A 23,378-nucleotide genomic window follows, 5' to 3' on the forward strand; every position below is an offset into this window, starting at 1 on the left:
GAAGTAACTATTTTAAAGTCTTCACTAAAGTAAGACTCCAAAATTGTTTTCTTGAACCACTGTAATTTTTACTTGAGAAACATTTTTTCATGCCTCAAGTTTTCTGGTTTATGTTTTCCAAAACCAAATTTTCCTATTTCTAAAGTTGATGGGTTCCCACAATGGTTATGATGACCTTGCAACAGATAGAAGACATCCAGATAGAGCTTACATTTCAGGTTAGAAAAGTAGAAGTTTGGGTGATTTGACCAAATGTATTTAAGAGACCCAGTATTTGGCACTGGCAAACAGAAAAGGAAGACCTTAAATAGTTGTCAACAGTTAAAGACAGGCCACATGGATCACCAGCCTAACCTGACAGGATTTTCTTTTCCTGAATTACAGAAACTCACAGGTAAAAAATTAGCCAGAAGGAAACAGAAGCCAAAAGCCTTTCAAGCACTTGAACAGATTAAGTACTGCATGAACAAACCACTGCCCTATGCTTTGCCAGAAACACAGAACAGCCTTCCTCACATTAAAACCCCAACACGTCTCCCACTTTGCAATAACATTTTTGCTTGCCCTGTGTTATCATCCGTGGACAGAACTGGTTCTCAACCAGTAGGTCAAAGCATTACAATGCAAACTATTATTCATACTTTCCATTGTGTACCAGACAATTACAATTTCATATACAGGCAATTTAAATACCTGTACTGCTTGATTGTCAAATGTTAAACTATACTGAAGCAGACCTCAATCTGCAGAGTTCACACCACGTCTAACCATTCTGCACAAAGCCAGCCACCAACTCTGCACAATGCCAAAAAAGGCATTGACTAACATTTTCCATCTTTCCTATCAGGGAATAGGAAAAGATGGCTCATTTGTTTGCTTTAACTTCTAGTAAGAACTTTGCTCCAATTGCATCACATTAGAAATGTGTAGTTTATCTTCTGCACAAACATGTCTTCCCACAAAGAACACAAATAACATGGAAATTACTCCCACTATGATTAAACACAAAAGCCAGTATTAAATTTCTGACCTAAAGTTGCTCTGTTCTGAGAGGACTACACAATTGATTTTTTCAAAGGTTGCTAAAGATTGCACTCTATTTCTCTGAGGTTGGCTCAGCAGATAACTGCACTACTCATATTAAAAAAAAAAAAAAAGAGTAATCTGTGCTTGTCACACATTATTTAGTGGTATACAGCCTAAGGAACACTGGCTGCTTTCTCAGCTTGAACTGAAAGTGACTACTGCAATGGTTACCAACTGTCTCATTTTGCTGTATTTTTAGAACAGCTTCAAGCAGTTAGGCAAAGATGATACTAACATGTCTGCAGAAAATGTAAAGTAAATCTGCAATGCCACAATGCTGTCTGAAGCAGTAAGTCATTTTACATCAATACCAGCTTATTCAGAATCTTAGAATCATAGTTTTTTCACTATGTAATAGGGAGGGGCAATACTATCTCTTACAGAGTGATTTCTCTAAGTGAAATTTGAATACTCATCTGTTATACAGCTTACAAAGCCCTCTACAAATGAAGAGGAGTATTAGTCCATCCCCAAGAGAATAAGCAACCAGATAACACTACATACAGCCTCAGACATTTAGAGATGTCCCTCAGGCTTCCACTTTCTGTTATTCATCCTGATAATATTCATCAGGTTATGCCAAGTAGAATGAGCAAGATACAGCTAATCAATTTGGCACTCTCATCACAGGGGCACCACCCCATCCTACCCTCATAATGACACAAATATGTGCTTCTGAATCTCAACTTTTTTTTCCTTATTGCAAACTGAATCCAACCACAGTCTTGTGAAGCATGGATGCTCCTGCCACACACTGTTTTCTACAGAACAAAGCTGCAGATTCCACTGTAGGAAAGTTAACAACTATGTAAAAGAATACAACCAACCTGTGAAACTAATAGTTTTGTTTAAATAGCACACTGCAATAGCAAACAGGCAAAAGAAAAAAAGAAGCAGGAAGAGGAGGAGACAAACAGGAAGCAGTTTCTGTAAAACAGCCAAGTTAAGAAACCTGCAAGATAGTGTCCAGCAGAGATCTGTCAGTAGTGCAGCCATGTGATCAATGCAAACTGTGCACTTCACCAGTCACAGGAGCACAAGTAACCTCAGGCTATAGCTACCACAGAACTGTGCTTACATCCTTGGCTTAAAATAGTCCTTTATTGTGTCACTAAACAAAAGGCCACAAAATATCAGCATAGTAAGAGCAATACTTTGGTCCTTCTGTTAGGAGCACACTGAATGGAAACAAGATTAGAGTCATTAAACTATTTCCAAGTGTCTCCACAGCCTTTACAAAACAGCCTGGACTTTGTTCTCAGAAAAAGCTGTACCAACACTACTATATTACTTGTATAATTGCACAGTTAAGCTACAGTAACATCATGACCTGCACAGAAACATCTTTGGACTAAGTGGTCTGTTTTCAGTTCAGTCTTTGTTGACATAGTAGGTCAGCTATACTGATAACAAGCTAAGCTGAAAAGGGCCAGCTCCACTCAGCATCTGCACCAGGAACAGTATTTACATGCTGGTGGCTGCACTGGTATACTGCTGCAAATAAAACTGTCCCACTAACACAAGCACTTGGTAACAAACCCATAAATGCCACATATACATCGCATGTATACAAATGCTGTACCTATGCACGTATCTATACATGGGCACATGTGCATATCTGGGAAAAAAGAAAAAAAAAGAAACCTGTTAAAAGCATACTAGAAAAATAGACATATCTTTAACGTCATTTTGTCTAACAATTTCTCAGTGCCCTGTTTAATTAGGATGTGGTTGCAGGACGATGGTACTCTACATTTTGATCCTAAACTAAGCCAAGAAATGCAGCAGAACAGAGTCGGGCAGTTTCCATTAACAACGTGTGAAGAAAGAAGCAGCAACAATCTGCATATGAAAATATGAAAACCCTGATCTGTGAAACACTATCCATCTGTGACGAGTCAGGCCTCCTCCAAAGATCTGAAGTCAGTGTGAGAGAAACTTGCAAGCCAAAATCCTGGGGCCACTATCACAAGCGGTGATAATACACAATGCCACACAAATACTGAACTAAAATTATGCAACCCCCCTCAATAATTTCTCAAAAGCAAAGTTTAAGTCACAGGATTCATTCCCATTTCACAGACCAAAAAATGGAGAGGAAGAGATCAGATAATTTACTAAAATAACACACTTTAGTCCTTTACATCATTTTACTTGCAGACAAGGGTAAGACATCCAAAAACTCAGCACTCTACATGAAACTTCTAAGGTGACTTGCTAAAATGGCTCTGAATTAAACATCTATACCTTGCCATATGTAATACACAGGAGACATCAGGCGTGTGAGTGAGACATCTATAAAAATCAGCTATTCTAAGCAGGAAACTGTTGAAGTTATTAGCCCACAAGAAATATCAAGGTGACAAACATGTTGGATGTGGTCCGTTCCTTTGGGCTTACATGCTGGGATTGCAAAAAGGCTCAGCCCATCACTGGAATTTACAGCTCTGGAAATCCTTCTGGATGCAGGCAAAATATCTTTTCAAAGACAGAATAATTATGTGCTCAGGAGTTTTCTCCATGCAGCCCCCATTCATTCAAGATGTGAATGCCTCAGGCTTACTGTACACATCCTACCCTTGTAAGGCCTTCCTTACAGACCACCAATACAAAGTAACTTCTATTACTAGTATACAACTGATCATGCTCCCAGTTTTTTGACATTGCATTCCTTTATGTATTTAAAAAGGGAGTTTCTAAAAGTAGATGTGTAAGCTTTATTATTTGACCCTACTTTCCACTTACATTCAGGAGAAAATAAAAAAAATACAGAAATGAGGATCTCAACTAAACATGTTGGTAAAATCATCAGATAGGGCAGGCATTCACATACACAGAAGTACACTGAGTCCAAACAGAATGCAAACATTATTGTATAATCTAGGGGTGGGTTCCAGAACTTAAATGCAGAGTTAAATATCTATGGTGGTTGATTGTTTAAGGTTGGTCAGTTGGTCTGTACTTTTTTTTGGGGGGTGAGGGGTGTCACATGTTTAAGTTGCATAGACATCTGGTGGAAGTATCTTCTCTGCATTTTAAGAGCTTAAAGGCTAAGCAATTCCAGATGAGTAACTGCAATGAAAACCTGGTGACTAAAAAAGGAAGTAAATGTTACGAGAGTGTATTTTAAACGTTTTAGTAGGCTAAGGCCCCATTCTAGACAAGAGAATCCAGGACAAAAGAATGTTATATGCTTCGAAAATTAGAGGCATGTTCTACATCTTACTTACAAGCCAACTGTTTTATTGTTTGGGTTTTAAAGAGTATTCCTATTTGTTTTCAAGCTTCATTTCACATAAAGCTTCTTCTACCCTACTCTCAGCCATACTACAAGAAGCTCATAAATGGACAGAACTTTTTACTAAACTCTATAATATTAGAAAAATAAATACTCTACTCTCAGCTTACAGCTATGGAAAAAAAATATTTATTCTGTTATTATCTTTCAGACAAAACAGAAAGATTAAGCTTTAGTGAGAAAACAGGTAAGTTTTGTGATTTCATGTGAACTTAGGAAATTAACTAATATTTGCACTCATGCATAATGGTACACATGGTTTCCTCCTCTTTGTCACTTTTAAATCAAAGCATTGCTCAGTCTCAGACATTTCACAGAGTAACAGTAAACCACTCTATTACAATGGAAAATCATATATAACACAGATATACTAAACAACAACTAAGAATATAAAACATGGGCAGATGAACAATTTATTATAGAATAAATAGGACATTGAAGTCCCTAACACATTCCTGATATTGAAGAATGCTTGTCAGAGAACAATGTGATTAGCTTCATCTGCATTTAAATCACCTCCTTGGTTATGCTCAAACACACTGGCTTACAGATGGGTATTTTGTTTGTGCAATCAGAATTCCACATTGAAAAGCCTGGAAGTTAAAAGATGCATGAATTTTCATTTGCCTCTTTATCCAGTAGTGTAAAAGCAAAAAGGTCTGGAAAACTTTTCTTCAGTCAATGTAAAGAGACATGTTAGTTCCTGAGGAAGTGGTTCAACAAACTGCAGGGCGAGAAAAGAAAAAAAAACACCACACAAAAAAAACCCCAACAAAACAAAACCCCAAGCTCAGTTCCCAAAACCAAAGTCAGATCACCTATAGCAGCAGTGTACTAAGAAACAGAGAGTATGCTATGCTGCTTTGCTTGCTATGGTGAAGAAATAAGGCAACACCAATCACACCTCAGATGCTTAGCTCTCTCTCTTACTACTTCCCTTTCTTCTTTACCTTCTAAAAACAATTTCCAGTGGTTTGGCTACTTTGACAACTAGTTAGTATCCAAATTTAAATACATACATACATGTTTACATATTTTTAAATTAAATGATGTCTAGCCCTCCCAGGAAAACAAGATACTATTCATTATTACAGAAGTAGCATGCCAAGGGAGAAAAAAAAATGGTTATTCAACCTTTATGCCTGAGCAAGACACACAAATATTAATTTTCGGAGAACAGTCAGATAACGCAGCAAAGCCAACAGTGTAATGTCATTTTTAAACCCTTAAAGGGTTTTCTTCTTGAGGGGAAAGGAATCTTCTTGAGGGGAAATATGTCAAAAAGGCTTCTTGCTTTCTTTATATAACATAGTAAATAATGTAAATAATCTACTTATTTGTAGCTCCAGTATTTCATTCCTACTTCCCCAATAGTAGCAAAAACCACGCTATTAACCATCCCTGTGAACAAAAAAGAAACTAATGGGAGTCCTAAATGATGCACCTATGGACTACCCTGAAAAATCAGTGTCTGCCCATTTGATATTGATAAGCATTTCCAAACCCACCACCAAGCGTGATAGTACCATGTCATTTCAAAGTTAAAAGTCTGTTTGCAATACTGGAGCAAGCGAGTAACTCCAAGAAGAATCACCTTATTTGTCCAGGCTGCTGTGGGTGTTGTGATTGGATTCAAATAAATAATAAAATCTGTCAAGGAAATTTCTTAACTATATTTACCAGACCCAAAATACACAACACACAGAATATTCCAAAGAGGGGGGAAAAAAAAGCACCCAACTAATAGAGGACTGCCTTGACATACCAGTTAAGATTGCTGAATGATAAGTGTATTCATTGTGACATGTACAGTTTAAAACACTCTCTTGTAATCAGGGAAATGAATCAAGGATTCATCCTACACTACTTCCATAAAAAGGACATCATAAAGCAATGTATATTTTCAGATATAATTCACTCTACCACAAAAACTGTTTCCTCCAATAGCCCCAAAACAAAAATCAGAAAAGCCTTGACTTAGTGTTCAGATATAAACTTGATTCAGTTGCGCTTTCCAACCACCATGGATTAATTTAACTACAGGCCTTGAACCACTTTTTTACCCAGGTATGAATGTCTGCTAAAACAGAAAGTCAAGCATGAAGAGGGTACCAAATTAAATGAGTGGCACCAATCACATGAGAAACAGCTTAAAGCTTAATTTCATTCTAAACACTGCATCTGAACTTCCATTCTAAGAACCTCAGACACGGACTCAGCCCCCAAAAAACTAATTCTGTCAGCCTTGGCACTTGCAACAATCACAAAAACAAGTACACCTGTATATTTTGAAGGGCTTGGAAAAGGCAGGTGAAAATTATTATCCTGCTTACATTTAAACCAGCTGTAATGAGATTTATGCTAATCTGTGGGTAAATCAAGAGCCTGCCATGCCCAGGAGTCTCTCTCCTACACACCTATGTGTGCCTTATATATCCCACTCCCACAGTGCCTCAGACTACCCTTCTGACTGTGTTGTACACTGTGAAGAGTCATTTCAAAGCAATGATTTATAGTTAATCATGAAATACTTTGGAACAGCAAATTGTAAAATTTGTCCTTCAAAGTTTATCTTCAAAATTATCATGAAGATTAGATCTAGTTTCTATGAAATGCAATGTATTAGAAGTCTGATTACTTCTTCCCTTGGAAACAGTCTCTTTCCTCAACTAACATGCAAATTTTGTGATGGATTGTGATTTAAAAAAAAAAAAAATCTAGAAAAATATTACTTACATCCATTTAAGTTTATTGACATTTAAAAGACATGAAGTATTTGAAAACAAAGGCTCCCTTTTTTAGTAATTAAAATTAGGTCTAGCTTACAAGACCAAAAATCAAGACCTTTACCTCTTCTCAGTAAGCATACAACTTTTATCAGTTCCAAAACACTATATTCTATCACACAGGCAAAGGTAACTGTATTGCACATAGCTCATACACCAGTAACCGATTTAAATAGAGAGAGAAAAAAAAGTACCAGTTTTAAGGAAAGCAACACCGAATCTAAAAAAACCTCCAACTCTAACTAGCTGTATTTAAAAAGACAGATGGAGAATTAATTTAAGGAGATAAAACAACCTATAAAGTCTATAGCATTCCTGCATTACAGTGACCCAAAGACAAATCAACTTTGAAATAAAAGTGTCCAAATAAAAAAAGGTCAATTTAATTTTTTTTACAGACTTTTTTGTCATTTATATTTCAGACTAAATCTGCTAACTTTAAGGCCAAATGAATTTTCCAGATGTAAAGTGACAAATTGCCCTCACACACACACACAGACCATTACATCCACACACTGTTCATAAGCTTACCCTGAGTCTACATGCCGCTGACTGAACAGAATTTTTCACAGGAAGAAGGTCCTACCTACTCCCCCTCCAGCTTCAGTGAGTTTTCTCCTCCTGTATTCTAGTTAAAATGGAAGAAAAAAAGGATGTGAGGACCTCTACCAACAAAAAGGAAAAAAGCAAATGGAGAGACTCATACTGTTGTAAAAGCAGATGAAACATACTCAGAGAGATTGAGAAGAAACAATAACAAAGAGCTAGGATGAAAAGGAAAGCAAAGACCTAAGCTTCTACAACGTATTTCTTTTGGCAATAACTGCAACAGTGTGATGCCAAACCCCACAGTGTTACCTAAGCCAATGAAAAGAGAACAGTGTAACTGATTTAACTGAGAAAATAAAACGAAAAAATGGGCGGGGGAGGGAAGAGGGATTGGGGAGCACAGTAAACAACAAAAATTATGGAAACCTATCCAACCCAGTACAGTCGTGTTCTTGAAAGTTCCCCTACTTTGACAAAAATGTTTGCTCTCACATATATATAAATCATTCAGTGATATTTGAGGTTATTTTGAACAAATTTACTAGGTAAATTAATAAAATACTTCAAACACAGAAAGAATGTCATTAGTTAAGTATGTAGATTTCTGCCATAATCATCATTCACTAGGCCTCAAACACCTTCCTCTTGCTATCTCTCCTGGGTCTTTTTATCATCCCAACATCATTCACAAATGCCACAATGTAGGTTTCTGACCAACTATGAAATTACAAATCTTATGCAACAAAACCTAAGAAACAGATGCCAAGCAAATATATTTAGCTCTTGCAGGAAATATCAGTCTACATTCAGAATTGCTCTTCAGTAACTTAACAAAATTTTAAGAAAAAAAATAGTTATTCCACTGATAGTGATCTTAAAAACAATGGTTTTAAGCATACTTCAGAAGTGCAATCCTCCTTTAAAAAAAAAAAAATTAAAAATTCACTGGATCCCCATTTTGGCAGACACAACCCTCTTTGTCTGAAGTTATTCTTCCAAAGAACAAACTTCAAATTATGCATTGAAGAACCAGTGAGTACTAATAAATCTTCAACCACAGGAAGAAGTTGGAATAACTCTTCAGATTTGCACAGGTGTGCTTAAAAGACTGATCTCCAGTAAGTGAGCCATGGCTCCCTGTGGTTTCATCAGTCTATGAAAAGTTGTTGAGAAATACCACATCTGAGCTGTTCCACAGTACTTTTCCTAATTATGTGATTTGCAGAACAGTGCTGAAGGTGTGGCACATCATACAAATTCAACTGATTCAGTCTGTGATCCTTTGCAGTCTTGCCAACTTGCCTTCAGCTAATCTGCTTCCAACTGAAGTTGAAGTTTCTGAAATTAAAGTCTATGGTAAGACTGCACTCTAATTGGCATAAGCGAAAATTGGCAAAGACATCTGCACACAGTATTTCACATGATAGCACTGACTAAAAGCCATCTTCAGTGTAGGTACAATTTCTACTTCTTCTCTTTAAAATGTCCAATTACAATAAGAACATGTATCCCTTTAGTCCTTATCCAGGGCTGTAGTGTACAGCCATTCTCTGCTGCTGGATGAGCCCTCCCCAGCAGGGAAGGGGAATCACAGAATCAACAAGGTTGGAAAAGACCTCAAGGATCATCAAAGTCCAACCTGTCACCCGAGACCTCATGACCACTAAACCATGTCACCAGGTGCCACATGCAATCCCGTCTTGAACACCTCCAGGGATGGGAAAGTTGAAGAGATCCATGAGTTGAAATGAGAACAGATTTAATGAAACAGCAAATAAGTATTAACACTAATGCCAATATAAAGTACACAAAGTTATACTCAGCCCAGTGAACATACAGTGGTCACAAGAAACAGAAAAGTAGTCCTCAGGAGCAGAACCACAGTGAACCTCTTCAGGGGTAGTGACTCTTGAGAGAAGGAGGAGGAGAAAGAAGAGGAGGAGCCCCCCCCATCTTCAGCAAACTTCCCCCTTTACAATAAGCTTGGTGTTTATGGCATGGGATACACCCCTCAGCCTGCTCCAGTCAGCTGCCCTGGCTTTTGCCTCTCCTAGCTTAAGCCTGCCTGGAAACGGCTAACAGCCTGCTTGCCATGGCTGCCCTAGGATTCTGGCACAGCAAAACCAGGACACAACAACAACAAACTGCTTCTGGAACTGCAAAAAGGCATTCTGTGCTCTCTTTTCATAGTCTTAAAACTCCTCAAAGCAAATGCATGTTGCTTTCTGCATCGCTTACTTTACAGAGCACACGTGATTGGATTAAATACTTAAGGGAAAGCATGCCATTTTCTGAACAGGAGTGCTTAAACTCTCAGACTTCCAAACTACATAGCAGTAACATAACAGACATTCTAGAGACACTAAAAATCAACATCCACCAGAAATACAAGTTTTGACAAGATATTAATTTATACTTGCCATTTGCTCTGTTTAATCTTATGTAACCAATTTGCAGCAAACCCAGCATATTAGAAATGGTATTTATTGTCAATTGTCAGAAACCAGTATTATTTATCTTTAAAACTTAATCACACTAAAAAGAGCCCAAAGAAGAAACAGTACTCCATGTACCATTAGGGAGTTAATGGAACAATAATCACATATGACTAAGCTAGAACTGAAAAGAGAGGCACTGCATTTTACTATACTGGTAGGAATGCAACATTCATTTTTTAAAAGAACAATTTTTATTTGCTTTAAATTGCTATTTGTTCATTGGAGTGTTCTGAATTCAACATACCTACATTTTTCTCTTGCCACTTGTTAAGCAGAGCAAACAGACATTCCCTGGACATGGTATCCTCATCAGTCTATTCAGTTCTTCAAAGTGCCCAGCATTTTCTTCCTGCTTCACACCTGGCATAAATCAGTTGACTGCCCAGCAATTGGTCAACTGGTCCTCCCTATACGGGCCAGTTTGGGAAAAACCCCTCTGAACAGCAAGGGAAGATGTATTCTTTGTTGAGAAGCAGCATGCCTAACAGGGTCCTGTAGATGTTAACTGGATAATTTTTGAAGTTCGAATGTTATATTAATATCAGACCACATGTTTTTACTTTGGGCAATTTTATCTTTTTTAAGCTGTCTGAAGGGTGGCTCCCTATTGCCATATGCTTCTGTTTGACAACTTGGCTCACCCTTGATACTCTGAAGATAACAGATGGAGCTACAGAGTTAAGGCTTCTTGCCATTAGTTTTTTTCCAGTAAAGAAACATTAGACACAACAGATTTTCCTATACTCCTCCTTTCCTTCTAATCGTTCTCCACATTATACCTTTGTAAAGAGTACTCCCTCTACAATCAAAAGCATTACAGAGTAAAATAACTGGTTTTGCCAAAGGAAGCAGCAGCACTACCACACCTTGGCTCCAGGAAACTGCAATTAGGGAAGAACTCAAGTAAGCAACAGCCTTCTCACAGGAAAGCACCCATACTGTGAGACAAAGAACAAACACCTTCCCTTTTAGAAAAGGACCACCTTTAACTATATCTAGTGTTTCAGTATTCCCTGGGTCGGTCATTCCGGAAAGAGGCTTCCTCCCTGGTGCCCATGAGCACAACACGTTGCTCCAAGTGGGGCCTACTTCCTACTTGGTTGTGTCTACTTCCATGCCGAGCAGAACTAAACACATTAGTTATGGCAAACAAAAACATGCATCAAAAAAGACAGCAATAATCGGAGGTTATCTGTAGACGCGTGCGGCGATCCATTAGACCGCTGAATTTAAAACAGCTTGGGCACAGCACCTTTAAAGGGAAAGCCTGAACAAGATGAGGCAGGGGCAGACCTGAAGATGGAAAACATTTCAAAGACGGTAATCTGCGTTATTAAACCAGTGAGCAACCTACTAAAAAAAGATGACCTCTCTGTGCCTACCGACCCACACATCTGAGTAGGTGTGCGCGACTCCTAGACCCCCTACAGACCACCTTCACTCAGTTGCTCCTTGAGAGAGGGACCTAAGCGTCGCCTTCCGTCTCAGCTGTCCAATTAAAACTACACTCTCTAAAGTCCTTTCAAAAACGTCTTTCAGGAAAAAAAAGTAATCTCAGGCTGATGTTAATAACGCACTGACCCTGCAGCAGCCACCGGCTCCTTTTCTCTCAGTCCCGACCCACGGCCCAGCTTCCCCCTGGGCAGGACCGAGCACGCAGTTCCTCCGGCAGACAAAAGGAGCGAGGAGCTGCGATCTCGCATTCCTCTGCGCCCGGCCGAGCCAAAGTCTGTTGCCCATCCCGGGACGGCCGGCAGCGCTCGCGCGCCGAACAAAACTGCGCAGGAAAGGCCGGGGCAGGATCGGGGACTGAACCCCATCTCCTCGCCCACCCCCACTGAAACATGTGGCGGTCGCTCCACTGCTCCTCCGCAGGGAGCAGAAGAGGTAGAAGGCACAGCACCACAGCATTCCACTCTCTACTCCCCACCTCCCCCCCACCTCACCCGCCCCCCAAGAGGGGTCCCGCGGGGCCCCCCTCAGCAGGGTAGGGGGTCAGAGGCAGCCTCCATCCACCCCTCCTCCATTCACCCCGGCCCTCCCCTGTCCGCGGAGCGCCCTCCTGCCGAGGGGCAGAGACGCCCCGTGAGGCCCTCAGGGAACAAAGGAGCGGCCGGGCGGCGGCGACAGGCGCCGGCCCGCACTGCGAGGGCCGCGGGGCGGCCGGGATATCTCAGGCCGGCGCAGCCTAGGCCGCGCCTGGTGCACTCACCACTGCAGCACCAGGAGGAGGGCGAGCCCTGGGGAAACTTAGCCGAGTCGGGCGCGATGCAGACGCTGGAGCTGAGATGCGGGCACTCCATGGCGGGCAAGGCGGCGGGGCGCGGCGGGCGGCTCCTCGCGGCGCTACAGCAACGACACCCCGCGCACAACAGCCATCTTAGGGCCAAGCTCGCGATCCGCGCGCCGGGCTTTGCAGGCAACCGCCTTCCCGTCCGCGCCCAGCGGCTTCCTCACCCCGCCTCCCCGCCGCACACCGGGCTTTCCGAGGAGCCGGCTTCCCGTCCAGTACTCCGCCTGCCGGGTTTTACGTGCTGCCGCCACTTGTGTCTCATTCGTGCGAGGCGGACCGGCACCGCCAGACCGGGCTGCTTTATGCCCTGCCTCTGCCAGGCTCTGCATCCGGTAGCGTGGCATTCGGTTCCCTGCTGCACCGCCGCGGTCACCATTCGCTGGGAGAGGGACGGAGGGAGGTACTGGTTTGGTATGGTCGGAGTGCAGCCGCTGAGGGGAACTGCAGGCAGCAAGCGGCTGCCGGAGGAGCAGCCGTGGGGGCACTGCCGGACCTGCCTGTGACACGCACGTTCCGTCTCACCGTGGACCATCAGACTGCCCGTGCGCTCCGCTCACACAGCCCCTGCAGCTGTAGGCATTAGAAAGGAAGCCACAGGAGACTGGTGTGTTAAGGCAGATGATATTTTCCAGCAAGCTGTTCCTTAAGTTCGTAGCGTGCGCTTACTGCCGGAGCTGTCTTCTACAGCTCCGTGCTTTAACCTCCCCAGCGACGGCTTTGCAGCCTTCTGGACTAAAGAAGTGGTCATCTTGTGTTTCCGCTGATTATTTGCAAATATCTTTGCCTCACACTTGTGTTACAGAGTGACCTGAACTCAAATTTATCTCGTTACTGAATTTCCCACTCAGTGACTATAACCTCTTAAGTTAGTGGTAATGAAAATACAGCTGTTGTACGACAGCTTCTCCAAACAATGCAGAATAACGATTTTTTTATGGCTCAGCAGTTTACATGCTTGAATCAATACAAATGTTCTGATGAAACTACTCAGTTCCTTTTCACGTGTTGCAAGTAAAGTCCACCACTGTAATACCTGAAAAAGTGGTGTGTTTTGGTTTAGTTTGGTTTGTTTGCTTTTATCTAAGGAATTGTGGTTCCTGCATATTAGGAGTTTTAGCCCTCTTATGGTAGCTAATGTGAGAAATGCAGTTTTGCTACTGTTTTTGCCCGTTGTGTGACCTGCATATAGACACAACGTTTGTCTCTATATATTTGGCACATCACTATGTTATAGAAGATTTTACAAACTGACAGCTCTGTACGGGTTTTCAGATGAGATGCTTTTTAAAAAATATTTATATCAAAGATGTCTTGGTCACAAATCTCCTTGGCAGAACACTGTTCTTTACCCTCTTTGTTCTCACCCTCTTTACACAAGGGGGTGGGGGGGAATCAGAGAAAGGGATCCTTTTGTTTCCTCTCTACTCCGCCACAATGTATAATGTATAATGTATGTACATTGAATTAAAGCAGCAGTTTTACTGTGGTTGCTTTCTGTCTTTTATAACAAATGCATATGTTTAATTATCCTGTCGTGCTTCACCCATGAAAAACAAACCACAGTTGAATCTGCCTTTCTCGTTTCGCCCTCTAGTAGTGTCTTTGGCCACCTCTCAGCAGTATTTTGCAATCAGAGTTTAACCAAAACAGTCGGTTCTTATCTCCCAGTTTGGATTCTGTTAGCAGTATAATCAATCTTTTAGAAGCAAAGAGCTGATTAACAAGAATTTAATATGGCAAAACAAACATGCTTAAATACTTTTAATTATCTACTTTCATTTTAAAACTCCCATTCTTGGCTTTACAGTTGATATACCTAGAAAGGAGAACCAATTCCTTTCCTAAGTAAGCATAAACAAGGTCTGTCTCAAAAGAACAGTATGGCCTTGCACAGTCACTGGAGTTGAACCCCTGCCAGTATAAACCAATTGCACTGTATGTAAAGCTATGATACACAGTCATGTTGGAAGAGTATTTTCTGGCAAGATATTAATAGATCCAAGTATGAGGTAAGAGTCAATAGGACATAAGGATCTTGTTTCCCCCAAGCCCCTCATGAACTTTGTAACAGTCTGAATGGGGTCACAGATAAGAAGTGTTACAGTTGGGAGTGGAGGTAAGGGCTAGAAGTTTCTTTAAGAGAACTTGAAGATGAAAAGGTGTGATCCATTGCAGCAAAGATGTAAGATATAACTGGAGATATAAGGCCTATATACTACTTTCTTTTAGAGTTCCTATTTTTAGTCAGAAGGCTGAAAACATGTAGACTTCTCCCACATGACTGTTTTCATTTAAGAAGCCCTTAATCACCATCTATTACCTTTATTTTAAGATGTGACTATTCAAGTTGCAATACTATACACAAAGAAAAATATCCTTTCTCCTCAGTTTTGGAGTTAAGATTCCCACAACAACAATAAAAACAAAAGGTGCTTGGAATTGTAAGGAGGCTGGCAGGGACATAGCATTTATCCATGAAAAACTGCTAAATAAAAGGTGTCAGTTTACCAAGATAGGCCCTTCATCCTCCATCCCTGATGTTTCATGTTTAGGAGCCAAACCCATCCACACTGTGACACCTCGTTCCTTTGCAAGATAATGATGGAGTTTCCTTCCTCCTTTCATTTGTAGATTGACAGTCATTCAAATAAACTGTTTAAACAGTGTAATTTTGCCCAAATATTTGTATGTTTCTTTGCTTTAGTTGCCATGCCCACAGCAAATATGGTAGCCTTAAAATATTTAATCTTTGGTTGCCAAGATAAATACCTAGGTAAAGGTGACTCAATTTGTTAGGGAGTCATGATGCATAGCAGGTACCACTTACATGAGGATGCATAAGGACAATTTAGAAGAACAGTAAATATATTTGTAATGCAGCCTTTTTGCCTACTGAAAAATAATTGATCAATTCTGTGAGTGCTCAGACCTTTAAAGCACTACTACAACAAGGGTAGTTTAAAGTGGCTAGCAGTGAGGCACATGTGGTGAATATGGAGAAAAATTGTAGCAGAGTCCAGGTATAATTTTCTTTTTCAGTTTGCTTTTTCAGTAAGGCTTCTTGAATACAGATCACTTGATTTGGAACTAGAGTCCCATCTCTTGCTCCCATGCTTCCTCAGAGTAATTTAGATGATAGCTAAGACAAATCCTTCAGGAATGCTCATAATGGGTTCAACCACTGCAGAACAGAAGCCTGTGAATTAGCATTATAAATTAGAAATTTCTGTTTAGCACATCACTATCTCTACTACAACAGAGAGATTCCACACAACATCCTCTTGTGGGATACATGTAGTTATCCATCTATGTTGAATGCTAACCTGAAGAACTAGAATTGAATTCAGTCTTTGACAGACAATTCTTGCATGCCACCTGGCAAGTTATTTAAACCTTTCTTTTTTCTCCACTAAGTAGACCTGTTTGCTTAAGTAGAGGGCTAACCTTCTCAACTACAGCTAGAGGAAAAGGGGACAGCTCTGTTCAGAGCTCACATGTTGGAGTCTACAGCTAAACAGTCATCCTCCATTTCTGGATTAAATGCATAAAGATAGGATGGTATATTTCTTCTTTCCTAAGTAGTAAACTCAGAATGTGTGGAATGAGATTGGCAGAGGTCCTGATCACTCAACTGAAAAGGACATTAGCAAGCCTTTTGCTTTAAACACATAAAGCAGTAAACGCTCTGAAAACACTACATTCCAATCCAGACCTAGTATAAACTTGATAGATGTGGCTTCCAACTCCTATTTCCCAAAAGTGGAAATGTGAAACATTCAGGTATGAAAGTGGTATCAACAGAGGCTACACAGAAAAATATCACAGGAAATTAATTCTTAACTCAGTATGGATACAACTCTGAGGCAAACAACTGGCATGGAAAACATCAACAGAAAGCATAAGAATATAGGCAAGAATAAAGGCTTAATAAAACCTTTCCTAGACACTGGCATAGCAACTCTGTGAGTTATATGCCACCTCTACAGCAGATAGCTTAACTGCATGCATCTGTATATGGAAGTACACTACAGCACTTTCAACGCCACAAGCACACTTCCGGCAGCATGTTGTCTCATTAACAAATCTGTTTTCATTTCCTGCATATTATCTGAAAATAAAGGTCACACACGTTTTTAGTGTGATCAAAACACCCTTTACTAGGTTCAAGGATCTTCTCTAAAAGACAAGATGCCCAAGATGAAGGACAAAACTTTAAAACTAGACAAATGCTCAGTGCAAGCATCTGTGACAGTAGTTAGGACAGAATATTGAAGCATGTAAGTAGGTATGACTTTCTTCAAAGCACGGCCACAACACTTCTGTACACATGCCTAGAGGGGGCAGTGTGACACAAGGGCAAGGGCACCAGGTAGTGCCAGAGGACACTTTTTTCACCTCTAACATCTGTTATTGTTTCTGTCTGTATATATGTATTTTATCTGTAGAATATTACTACAGTAAAAGTATCATATGTATCTATGAGATGTAACTGTACACAAACAATATAACTTTTCTCTCTACATTAAACAAGAATGTTGATAGCCAAAATAGTCTACAAAGCTATTTTTGCTTCTTTGTTTGCTGTAAGCTACAAAGGCATGCCAGCTGTCTTTCTGCTGCATGTACTTACTTCTAGTTTTGTACAAAGAATTTTGTACTGTACTGCACATATTAGATCGTGGTTCTACTTTACTGACCACAAAGAACAGTAAATATTAACACAAAAGCTGCCAATGTCTCAGAGCATTTTGATTCTGACGTGTTTTGACTCCAAAGCGAAGTATCCCTGGGAATAGTACAGCAAGACAATACATACACTTCACTGATAGCTGAGTTGAATAAGGCTTGTCTTAGGTCACTAATGGCAGCATTTCATCCTGTCTGGAGATGAGATCATTACCAGGGAAATAGGGAGTTTCTCGCCACGGCACTAGGATTATATTCTTTGGTTTATGTTGCTGTCAGACTCAGTTATTCACAAAGTTGAGTAGCCATCTGAGTTGTCAATAAAGGAGCCCACTGGTTCAGATTTTCTTTCCTTGATTCCTTGGCTTAACATCTAATTAATGGACTGAACAAGACCTTCTGAAATTTTTCTGCTCTACCTGGAACTTGAAACTGAGATGGTAAAATAAAATGAGGAGATTTTCAGCTTGTTGTGAAATAGGAAGTCACTGGGACACCCTATGAGCAGTATCAGATCTTTCAAATCACTCTTGCTAAACTCCAAACACCAAGCTGATTTACTCATTACAGCAAAAGGTGAATGTGCCAACGGCTATTCGGTGCCATAATCAAAGAGCTTCCATGACATGCTGCCACAGATAGCTCTGAATTTTGAAGAACAGAGATGTAGCTGAGATTTTTTTGCATTCTGACTTGCTTCAAAACAAAGATCAATGCTCAAATGTGGTTTTAATCACTTAAATACATGGCATCTTGTAGATGGTGGGAGGTCAGGAAATTAGTACATAATGTGATACAGTTCACATTCAAGAATATAATTTCTTTCACTCAGAGCCTTCTACCATCAGATTCAATATAACTGAGGCAACTATTTAAACATATCTACAGGTCTACATCACTACTACTTTACCTGCTAGACCCTAGAACCTATCCAGACTGATTTCCATAATGACTGAGTGGGCAGGAATTTATGGTGCACTGTGAAAAATTATTTAGTGATATTCACATAATGCAGCTATCCCTAACTGAATATGACACTACCACGTGCATGCATTTCTGTATGTCCTGAGGTCCATGTGTCTAAAAGAATCTAAAGTGACACATAACTGCAGTAAAACATTTCATTACTATGATTCCCTTTTGTCAAAAGTGTGCTTTATTAGCAGGGACCAGAATAGATGTTCCAGTCAGTAAATGAATAAGCTTGGTAAGAGCTGCTGCATTTTTGTGGTCCCTCCCTGCCCCGTCACCAGTCACTTAAAGATAGTTAAGCAGCAGTTGCATAACTACATCCTGATGTCTTCACTGATTCATATATCCCTATCATCATCATTCCATACTTCATGAGAACCGCTTCCCGTGGTTCAAACATACGAGCAATGTAAAAGAAGCAAAACCCATAAGACTAACCGTCATCTGTTCCTATTGCATGTTAGCACAGTTCAGGAAAGTAGCAAACAGCTGGAAAAATTATACAGAAAATTCATCATAGTGATCTTTTCATTAAATTATAATTGTTTCAGTAGAAGAACACTTTGAAGGATCCATTGTGTCCTAAAAATTACTGAAGCTCAAGCAATGTGAGACTTCATTGCTGTGCTGTCTCTGTCCTAAGCATGGTAATTAAAATAGGCAGATTTCCAAGCATGCATTTAGAGCATAATGAGATTTTATTCTTGTAAACATGACTGAGTATCCAAGCCCAAGAAATTATTAAACTTGTGTAGTGTGCAGTGTAGTTTAAAAAAAGAGCTTTTAATTCAGAACACCCAGTTCACTTTGTCTCATTTAATGCCACTTCATTCAAGCCCAGGGAAAACAGAAGGCTCAGCATATTACAGGTTCATAAGGGCAAAGACTTTGAGGTACAGGTTAACCCAGACATGCTTGCTGAACACAGGATAATTTTCTTTTGATGGGTAAATATAACAACTGTTGTAGATCAAAAGGCCAGACAACTGTAGAAGATCTAAATAGCCAGAACATTTAGGCATTTATAAGCATGGCCTGTAATCATAAATCTTTTCCCCAAGTTAGGGTCTAGGCTTTACACTATTGATACCAGTATTTCTGCATGAAGGTAAAGCTTCTCTTTCCTTATAGAGGTTAACAAACCTTTCGTCGCATCTGCATAGACAGCAATGCATTTTGCCATTCCTAGGATAAAAGGTAGGAAAGATAGAGAAAAACCTGCAAACAGCAACTTCAGTTGATCAGCCTGACTCCAAACTCTGCCATATCCATCCTGTCTCCTGCCTGAATGCCAACCATAGCCACAATCAGGCTGGTTGTCTAGGGTGGTGGCATGGGCATTTCTGCTGCCAGGAGGCTGCTAGTCCAGACAGCTATTTTGCATATGCCTAGAGTTAACTATGGCTGTTAATTATAGAGGGAGAACTGGTATGTTACCTTGTCTTGTGGGAAAAGGAGCAGACAATGTTGATAGTGCTGTAAAACTATTAGCAATGCGAAACCACAATGTGTCTACCCATAAGTAAGGGGAGACTTAGGATTACTTGTGGACTTTACATTTCCTGCAAATGCGCTTTTTGTATGTGTTGTTTGCATGCATTGCTTATATTGTTTGCAAATTATTCTGCTCTTACAAAGATCTACAAACATTTCAGAGCTTTAGCAGTTTGAGGTTCTGTTTACTCATCTTGGCTGCAAATCGTCAGGGACCGTGCAGATGCATCACTAAGAGCTCAAATTAAGTGACAAAATTAAAAGTTAAATTAAAAATCCATATGATTTACCATCACCTGGACAGATCTGTGCAGTTAATGTGGAAAAAACTCTTCATGCATTGCCTGTCTGTGAAGAAATCCTTCCTATTGCCAGCAGCATCTCTGTAAGTAAATGGTTTGCAGTAGTAAGAGAGTCTATTGAGGAATACTTACAATCTACAGTACCAGGTTATACTCATCCCCTTTTACCCTTTTTGTTATGATAATGTAGTTACCACTACATATGATATGTTGCAGCTCTGCACACAAGACTGCTGCAGTAGACAACCTGATTGGAAAACGCCAACAGCTCCATGTTCCAGGGGCTGTATGAAAAATCCCCTCCTCGGGGGTGTTCAGACCAGAAGCACTGCCATCCCAAAGGGAGTACAGGGCAGAGGATGTGGATGCTCTGCATTTCTGGATGACAGTTAACGTTTTTAAAGATTTTTGCATTGTATTATTAAAATATAAGCAGAACACATTTAATTTAAAACATATCAAATTTTCTTGCCTTCGTGCAAAGAACTAGCTTCCATTTCCCTCTCCGTCTTTCCTCACTCCTGGCTTTTGCAGTCACTATTAAGAGATTTACATTTCTGGAAAACTACAACACTAACGTCTTTCACATGGTTTTTAAAGCCAGCATATTATTGGCAGAGTGTTCACCAGCAAGACAAACCAAGCAAGCTTTTTACGTCTCCAGAGCTAATAAAATACTGCTTGCAGCACACCTTGCCTTGAGTTTCTGCATGAGCAGAGCTTATTTTGCAAGCCCAGCACGAGGAGATGGCTACTTTAATCATCCTGTAGTTTCTTGAGCATAGGTTCACCTTTGGATTTAGGAGAGTCTCAACCCAGAACACTAAGCTGAGGCTGAAAAAGAGTTAATATTTATCTCTCCAGTTTTATTTTAAAATATATCTTTAGATCTCTTGATGTGTAGCAGACGTCAGTGAGTCACTCCAGACAGCTTAAAGATATTTTGGAAAAAGCTGTAAAATTAGTTTTTAGGATTGGCTTTTTGGTGTGGGTTTTTGGGGTTTTTTGGTTGGGTTTTTTTCCAGTCACATACAGACTTGGCTTAGTTGTTTGGTTTTGTTTTGTAACAGAAGAACTAGAATTGCTCAGGATTAATGAGCATGTAACATCCCTCAGCCATGCAGACACTCAGAGGGCCTTCTGGTCTGACTCTAGCCAGCTATCCCATGTTGATGATGCTAGTGGAGTGATGACAAAGGAACTTTGCATTCATCTGCCTTGCAACAACATCAACTGCAGTGATCCTCTTTTGCTCAGAGCAAAGAGCACAATTGCACCAGTGGAAGGCAGAAACAAATTTAACCAGTTGACACTGCATTATGGGCCTGGGTGGCTGCAATGTGGAAAGCATGCAGCATCTACAGGTATTTACAAAGACAGAAATAAAGCGGGTGGAAAACAGTCACAAAGTCAGGAAGTGAAATCCAGCATAGGGACTCTTACTGCCCTTTCTAGACCTCTCCCTTCTACCCTCCCAGTTTAGAACCTAGACAAGGCTGGAACTGATGATATAAGTACCTGAATGCCTCTGTCGTTCTATAGCAAGACTTTTGTCTGGCTACTCCTTCCGTGTCTCATATTTAAGTTCTTGAATCAACACCATGACCACATGTGGAAAATGAAGCAGACAGAGCAGAGGACAGCAAGAAAAAGGATCCTGTTATTCCGAGTAGTATTTCTGGTAGGATCCACAAGTGCAAAGAAATGAGGAGAAAGCTGTGTTCCATCTTTAGCAAAATGCCTCACTTTGTTGTATTCTGCTTCTTGACTTGTTTGCTTGAACCTTTTTTAAACCACTTTTGGGCTTTCCAAAGTGTGTAGACAGGACAAATATAGTGACTCACAAGCATATACCTATTATTTAGTTGTTATATAAAGCCCACCTGAAAGCATCATGAATTCACATTTTAGGTTTGCTGGAAACTTCTGCTGGAAATTTGTTTTGGTCTATCGCCACCCTGCAGGGATCCTTTCTCACCTCCCCCACACAAACAAATTGTCAACATGTTTTTAAATGAGTACAGAAAAACCTTGTTAGTCACAGCAGTGACCACAGAAAACACTTTGCCCTTGAGATTCCTTTATTGCTTCATACAGCTTTACTAGGCAACCTTTCATAACATAGGATACCATTTGTGCTTTTCATGTGGTGGCAGGGGTGTCACCTGGCAGGTGACAAGGAAATTTGCTGGAGCCTATTTTAGATACCATTTCTTGCTGCGTATCATTCACAGTCATCACTCCTACTCCATTCCCCCATTCAATGACTTAGGTTCTCAGCTCCACTGTAACAACAAGGAAAGATCAGTCCCTGATCAAGCGGAACCTAGGACAGGCTGAGAAATCAGACCGTAATGAAAAAATGTGAGGGACCCTCTCTAGAGGGGTAATGCCTTTATTTGGAAAAGTGCAAGAGATTATGATATCTTCTCCTCTATTTGCCTTACAAACCCCATTTTAACATGCCTTAGAACACAATCATAGAAACATTCTCAACTTCATGCCCCATCATTATTGCTCAGCCAGTACCACAGAAGAGACAGTGCTCTGAGCCAAAGACCAAAACAAGATGCCTCTGCTTTACCAAAGGCGCTGCAAATTCATGCAGCTCCACACATCAGGCTGGAAAAGTGGAGAGGTATTTCTGAGTGAGTTCCCCTCCCTTCTGCCCTAGCTGTGAGGCAAGGATGAGGTGTATAATGTAAAAAGAACATCTCTACTTTTTTTCCAAAAAGGAAACTAAATGGTCATGCCTAGCATTCCTCCCAAAATTTTCATATTCTTTTCTGAAAATTGAGCAAAGAATCTGGAGGTGTGCTGGAGAGGGGGAAAGGGCAGCCTGGAGAAGTTACTGATGCAGGAAATGGGAAAAAGGAAGGTGGGCACATGGTGCCCCAGCTCTTGAATTACTAACACTTGGCATTGTAATAACTGGCTCATGATAATTAAAGGAGCTTCCTGTTGGACTACTGTCAGAAAAGCAGGGAAGCACTCTGCTGTGCAGAGTCCTGATTCCCTGGCCAAGTTTTCAAAGCCCTGAGTCTTCACCAGGCTGGCTGCCCTATTACTCACGAGCTGCATTCGGTATAAGCTGACAAGCTCTTTCCTGAGTGTTCCCATCTACATCTAAGCCTTCAGCAAATCTCACATCTTCCTCTTCTCTTTGCCATGCCCTGAAAAGGCAAACATTGCAACATTGCATGGTAGCATGGTATTAAACCACAGATTTCAACAGTAATGACTCAGGCTTAGTGGCCTGTCTGCAGAGCTCATTGTAGTCCTGCCAGCTCTCTCTGCCTCTGCAGTTCACAGTTCCTAGAAGGTTGAAAGGGTTTAGGAACTAATAGTGAATTTGAAAAGGAATACTTTTTGAAAGGCTACAGAGGCTAATGTAATTATTTCCTATTCTCAAGC

The 23,378-nt window shown here is 40.5% G+C and overlaps 1 protein-coding gene across 2 annotated transcripts in view; it reads right to left on the reverse strand.

Annotated features, from left to right (window-relative positions):
• The window catches only part of USP3 (ubiquitin specific peptidase 3), a 39,168-nt gene extending 26,648 nt beyond the window's left edge, over positions 1-12,520 (reverse strand). For both annotated transcript variants that reach the window (XM_054388342.1, XM_054388341.1), the window contains exon 1: positions 12,430-12,520. In XM_054388342.1, coding sequence (XP_054244317.1) covers positions 12,430-12,520 — 91 coding nt within the window. The remainder of the gene's footprint in view (positions 1-12,429) is intronic.
• Between the last annotated feature and the right edge of the window lie 10,858 nt (positions 12,521-23,378).

This window comes from Indicator indicator, chromosome 16 (assembly GCF_027791375.1).
Source record: "Indicator indicator isolate 239-I01 chromosome 16, UM_Iind_1.1, whole genome shotgun sequence".
Classification (NCBI taxonomy): Eukaryota; Metazoa; Chordata; class Aves; order Piciformes; family Indicatoridae; genus Indicator; species Indicator indicator.